This window comes from Aegilops tauschii, chromosome 7 (assembly GCF_002575655.3).
Source record: "Aegilops tauschii subsp. strangulata cultivar AL8/78 chromosome 7, Aet v6.0, whole genome shotgun sequence".
Lineage (NCBI taxonomy): Eukaryota > Viridiplantae > Streptophyta > Magnoliopsida > Poales > Poaceae > Aegilops > Aegilops tauschii.
In genome coordinates this window covers 21,046,944-21,051,908 of record NC_053041.3, presented here as the reverse complement: position 1 = coordinate 21,051,908, position 4,965 = coordinate 21,046,944, and the positions used below count along the sequence as shown (strand labels likewise).

Genomic DNA, 4,965 nt, shown 5'->3' with positions numbered 1-4,965 from the left:
CCCAACTTGTGTTATGTACTATTCAGTGTCAAATTTGTTATTTTTGTATCTCGAGCAATGTTTCAAATTTTGATTTGAATTTTTGTGACAACATACATTGACGTTGTGTCAATGCACTTGTTTACAGATTTTTTTGAACATTTTTGAGTGTGCAACATGGGGCCGGTGCACCGGTAGTACCAATTGCCCCGGTGCACCAGATACATTCCCAATTCGCACAAGCCGTCGTTCAGTGTTTTATCATCTCTTGTAGCAGCTGTTATATTTTTTTACAGAGAGAGTACATCGCAAATGACTGTTTATCCGAGCATTTGCCTCCGGCGTTAATTGTTTAGATCATATCATATCAATTAACGGCGGAGGCAAACATGATCTTAACAATTACCTCTGCCTTGGACGATACACCAAAGGATGCATGAACCTGTTATTTGAAACTTGTGGGGCCAGGAGTGAAACTCAAGTAGGAGGAACTTAAAAGCCTCTCCCAAAATGGGAAGAGCTTACACATCTTAGCCATGTGAAAAATGCAAGGAAATTCGCCTCGCAAAAAGACTCGGCTCCTCTGAGTTTCTTTTGCCGTGATGTCAAATGCTAAATCATATATGTTCATATATCAGTTAGGATGAGTGAAATAGAGATGTGAACAAAAGGGGCAGCACCAAGGTTGGAAATCATTCTGTATTGCTACCTTACAGCATATCCCCATCCGTATGCAGTAACCTAGCACGAGAAGTATGCAAGCAAAAGGGACAGCACCAAGGTTGGAAATTTTCTTCTCCCGGAATCCTTCGGATTTACAATGCCGAAACTCGAAGAACGGAAGAAAAAAAAAAACATGGGATCCATACATCATACGGCGGATCGAGCCAGTCATCTCATGTAACAGCGATTTAAATTGCATCTTAGGTCGGTTGAATCGAGAACATTACAACTCATATGTGGCTACTTCCTGAACAATCCTGAGCTCTGGAGCGCCTTGCAGTAGTCCGAGGCGACGGGAGATCTCTTCACCATGTCCCATATCTTGGCCGAGCTCCTCAGCCAGTCGCGCTCTGTGAGGTTCTTGGAGAACGGCCTCAACGGCCTTGACAGGACCTGCAACGACAGGAATATACACAGCAGACTGACTTAATGGGGCCGTTAATAAATGCTTGAGTAAATGAACAAGATAAGCTAAGAACAGGCTGCGTATCTGACAGCGAACTTTTTTTTTCATTTTAAATGGTTTCAAGACTGGAGTATATAAATCTATATGCAATTTCAAGTCAGACTAGAAAAGATACCTGATCACGAAGCTTTCCTAGCATGGATGAGTATGTCCCATACTCAAACTTTGCTGAGTTATCATGTGATCTTAATGGAAGAAGGAATATGTCCTGCTGGCTGGAGCTCAAGTCTTCAACTTTCGTGCTTGGAGCAACCGAGGAATCGGTAACTTCAGGTGTCGCACTCGAGCTGCCAATGTTAAATGAGGACGACTCAAAGTGTTTTTCAAGAGTCTCCCGTAGAAGCATGAGCCTTGAAGGAGAAAAGTCATGTTCCCTCAATCTGTTCAATTAGAAAACACCACCAATCAAATTACTAAGATTAAATGAGTGGAGGGATGAATTAAGTATGGAATTGGTCTGTGCTCATATGATCATTTTGCAGCAATATTTTTCTTTTACCAACAGGAAATTCGGAAGACCTATTTATTCAGGAAAAAATAAATAAGTATCTGATAACAGAAAAATACACTCTCAAGGCAAGTACAACAGTTCATAATGCTCACCTAGCATGCACAAAACAGAGATCGGCCATGTAATCTTCACTGCCTGATTGGTTATCATTCTTATTATCCTTCTCTGGTGTAGATGATGTCAACAATGATGGGTCAGGTATGTTATTCTTCAACAAATCAACCTGTAAAAATACATTTACAACACACCTTTCAGCATTGTGCAATATTGCCAAATATCACTTCTAGCTTAGGGTCATCAGTCAACATGTTTTAACTACATGAGCACAGAGTAACTGCAGAAGTTTTCATCAGTAGAAAATAATACTAGAATGATTCCACTGTCCAAATGTTGGATAAGAAAAGTGCGCTACTATCAACTATGCATAGGCATAATATGCTGAAGAGTGTGACAGGTGAAACAAGTACAGTGAGATATACACTAAGGAGATATCAAATTTTAAATGAAGAGCCAACGTGAGCTAGCTTTTTCTTTATTGAAGAAGAACAAGAAAATGGAGGAAAACACAGATATACTAAATGCAGAAGAGAATATTACTACCCTTGTAAATTATCAATCTGCTCCACTGAAGTCAGAAGGTTGCAGGAATCAAGGAGTAAGATCAGTTCTGCTTGTAGTTTCCTAAAACTAGATAAGAGCTCATACACTTAGTTATGAACCTCTGAATGTAATTTGTTCCGTTGCTCTGCATATATTACTAGAATAGGCTCAACAAAACAGGGGTTTTCTGAACAAAATTGACAGTTCACACTACCAGGTGAACAGACTATTTTAATTCTCGAAAGAAAGAAGTGTATGTACACAGAAATAATAGCCAGACAACTCACCGTAAGCATGAGCTCCCACATGGAAAAATCATTGATCCCTTCTGACACAACCAACACAATATTACAGACAGATGCCAAGAAAACACCAAGCTACAGAAATTCCTTGCAGAAGAACAGAAAATACCGATCAATTACTGTGAACCACAAAGGTAAAGCTAGCAGTAACACAGTCAGGTGTAAGAATTATAGTAAATCATTTACCTGGATTCCCATTAGCTCATGGGCCAGGTCTGCTGGTAATGGATCGCCGTTAAGAACAGGAAGTGAAGACGAACCATCTGGCCTCATCATATCCATTAGGATGGATGGACTGTATACTGGCTGCAGGATAATTGATTACAGTCGAGAATATTATCAGCAAGATTTTTAGCTTAACTGTCCTAGTATTTGGAACACACCGGTGCTGAGAGTAAACTAAGTTCATCTTACCTGAGTGTCGAGAAGTATAACTCGTTCATGAGATATCCTGAAATCAACACCTGCAGTACAGTGCTTTGCCATTGCTTTGATTTCCTCAGTTTGTGTAGCAAAAGGAGGATGCATTCCTACAGAGAATGGTCACCTAATTGAATTTTGGTTTGCTCAAGTTTGGTACAGAATGAACTGCTAAAGATATACTCAATTTTGGTACCAGGTGAGCTTCCATCATATCCATAAAGCTCGTTCATGATGGTTGACTTGCCCACACCAGGTGGGCCGATTATCCCGATCACCATGAAATCGTTGTTCTCTGTGAGATACTGCGAAAAGGAAGAACACGAGACATATCTTAAACGAGTGGTGTTGAGCACGGGAATTGTAGTACAAGATCTCAGCTTGCTCAGCAAAACACATCTTAGTAGGGAAATAACAACTACTCCCTCCGTTCCAAAATACTTGGCTTCCATTTGTCCAAAAATGAATGTACCTATATACTAAAACATGTCTAGATACATCTATATTTTGACAAAGGGAAGGCATGTATTGTGGAACGGAGGGAGTAGTAACAAGTAGTCAAAGTACTCAAGTACACTGAGCATTGAGCAATGAGACATATGAAGCTAATTCATACTCAGCTACAACATATCATATGAAGCTAATTCTGTGCACTGTAAATTGCAGTTAACTTAGCACAAATTCATCCACCACCACTCTTGAATTAAACAGTCCAGTAATAATCCCAGAAACGCCACACACGCACGGGCGCGCACAAAAAAGTGGGGGCAGACAAGGGGGTTTGTGCACGCACCGGTAGGATCTTGTCGGTGTGGACCTCCCAGGCGTCGGAGACGAGGCTGAGCGAGCCAGGCTGCGGCCCCTGCCGCGCGCGGGCGCCGCCGCCGCCCCCAGCGCCCTCGTCGTCGGCGCCGGAGGACGAGGGGGGCGGAAGCGGCGGCTTCGCGAGGAGGATCTTGGGCGGAGGCGGTGGCGGCGGGTGGGAGGAGGAGGAGGAGGAGGAGGATGAGGAGCCCCGGTCGCCGACGCCGGCGAGCAGCTGCGGCTGTCCGGCGGCCATGGCGGCGTGGGTACTCCGCACCGCACTTGGGCTTCTGTCTCGGCTGGAGCGGATAGTTTTAAGGGCCCTGTTACTATCAGCTCAGCACTCCGGGGCGGCCCATCACAGGTTTTATGAGTCTCTAAGGGTGTGTTTGGTAGCATGTATAGACCTAGCCTATCTCCTCTGATACATGCTGAGTGTAGATATGTGGAGTTAATGCATTTGCTGTTGTTTGACAACGGTGTATGCGCTGCGACATGTTGAGCTGAGATTTTTTTGGCAGTCTGCATGTGTTTAGACATGCTGAACAATTTCGATTTTCGAATAATTTTTTCAATGATGAATTTTAAAAAAATATGAACAAAAATGTAAACATATTTTGAAATTCTAAAGTTTTATTGCAAATTAAAATAAAATTTTAAATTCTAAACATTTTACGAAAATTTAATCATATTTGAAATTCAGAACTTTTTTGAAAATTTAAACAAAATTTAAAATTCTGAAAACAAATTAAAAATTGAAACAAACTTCGAAATTATGAACATCACTTGATTTATTTTTTAAATTCTAAACATTTTCTGAAAATTTAAATATTTTTTGAAATTCTGCACATTTTTTTATTTTCTTTTCTAAATCTGAACATTTCTAAAAACTTAACAAAATCTGAAATTGTGAACATTTTTTAAAATTTTAAACAATTTTTGAAATTCTAAACTTTTACAAAAATGTAAACAAAATTTTAAATTCTGAATTTTATTTGAAAACTGAAACAAAATTTGAAATTATGAACATTTTTTGAAAATTTAAACATATCTAGACGTGGTCTGGTGGGTGGGGACGAGGGTCGGGGCAAGCATGGCTGCCTCCATGCACCCTCTTTGGAGTGCATGAGATGGGCATGGTTGAGGGCCCTTTTTTGCAT

At 40.8% G+C, this 4,965-nt stretch overlaps 1 protein-coding gene across 1 annotated transcript; it reads right to left on the bottom strand.

Annotated features, from left to right (window-relative positions):
- Nucleotides 1–651: 651 nt before the first annotated feature.
- Nucleotides 652–4,139, bottom strand: LOC109750953 (uncharacterized). The gene is made up of 8 exons (XM_020309868.4): nt 3,795–4,139; nt 3,198–3,306; nt 2,996–3,111; nt 2,768–2,887; nt 2,567–2,656; nt 1,772–1,902; nt 1,284–1,548; nt 652–1,095 (listed from the first exon to the last, which is right to left on the bottom strand). Exons 1-8 carry the CDS (start codon nt 4,059–4,061, stop codon nt 943–945), a joined length of 1,251 nt encoding a protein of 416 aa, XP_020165457.1. The 5' UTR covers nt 4,062–4,139; the 3' UTR covers nt 652–942.
- Nucleotides 4,140–4,965: the final 826 nt, after the last annotated feature.

Coding starts and splice junctions, on each gene's coding strand:
- LOC109750953 (XM_020309868.4), bottom strand. CDS start 4,061: ATGGCCGCCGGACAGCCGCAGCTGCTCGCCGGCGTCGGCGACCGGGGC. Junction 3,112..3,197: donor ATATGATGGAAGCTCACCTG/GTACCAAAATTG, acceptor CATTCTCTGTAG/GAATGCATCCTCCTTTTGCT. Junction 1,096..1,283: donor TAGGAAAGCTTCGTGATCAG/GTATCTTTTCTA, acceptor CTGTCGTTGCAG/GTCCTGTCAAGGCCGTTGAG.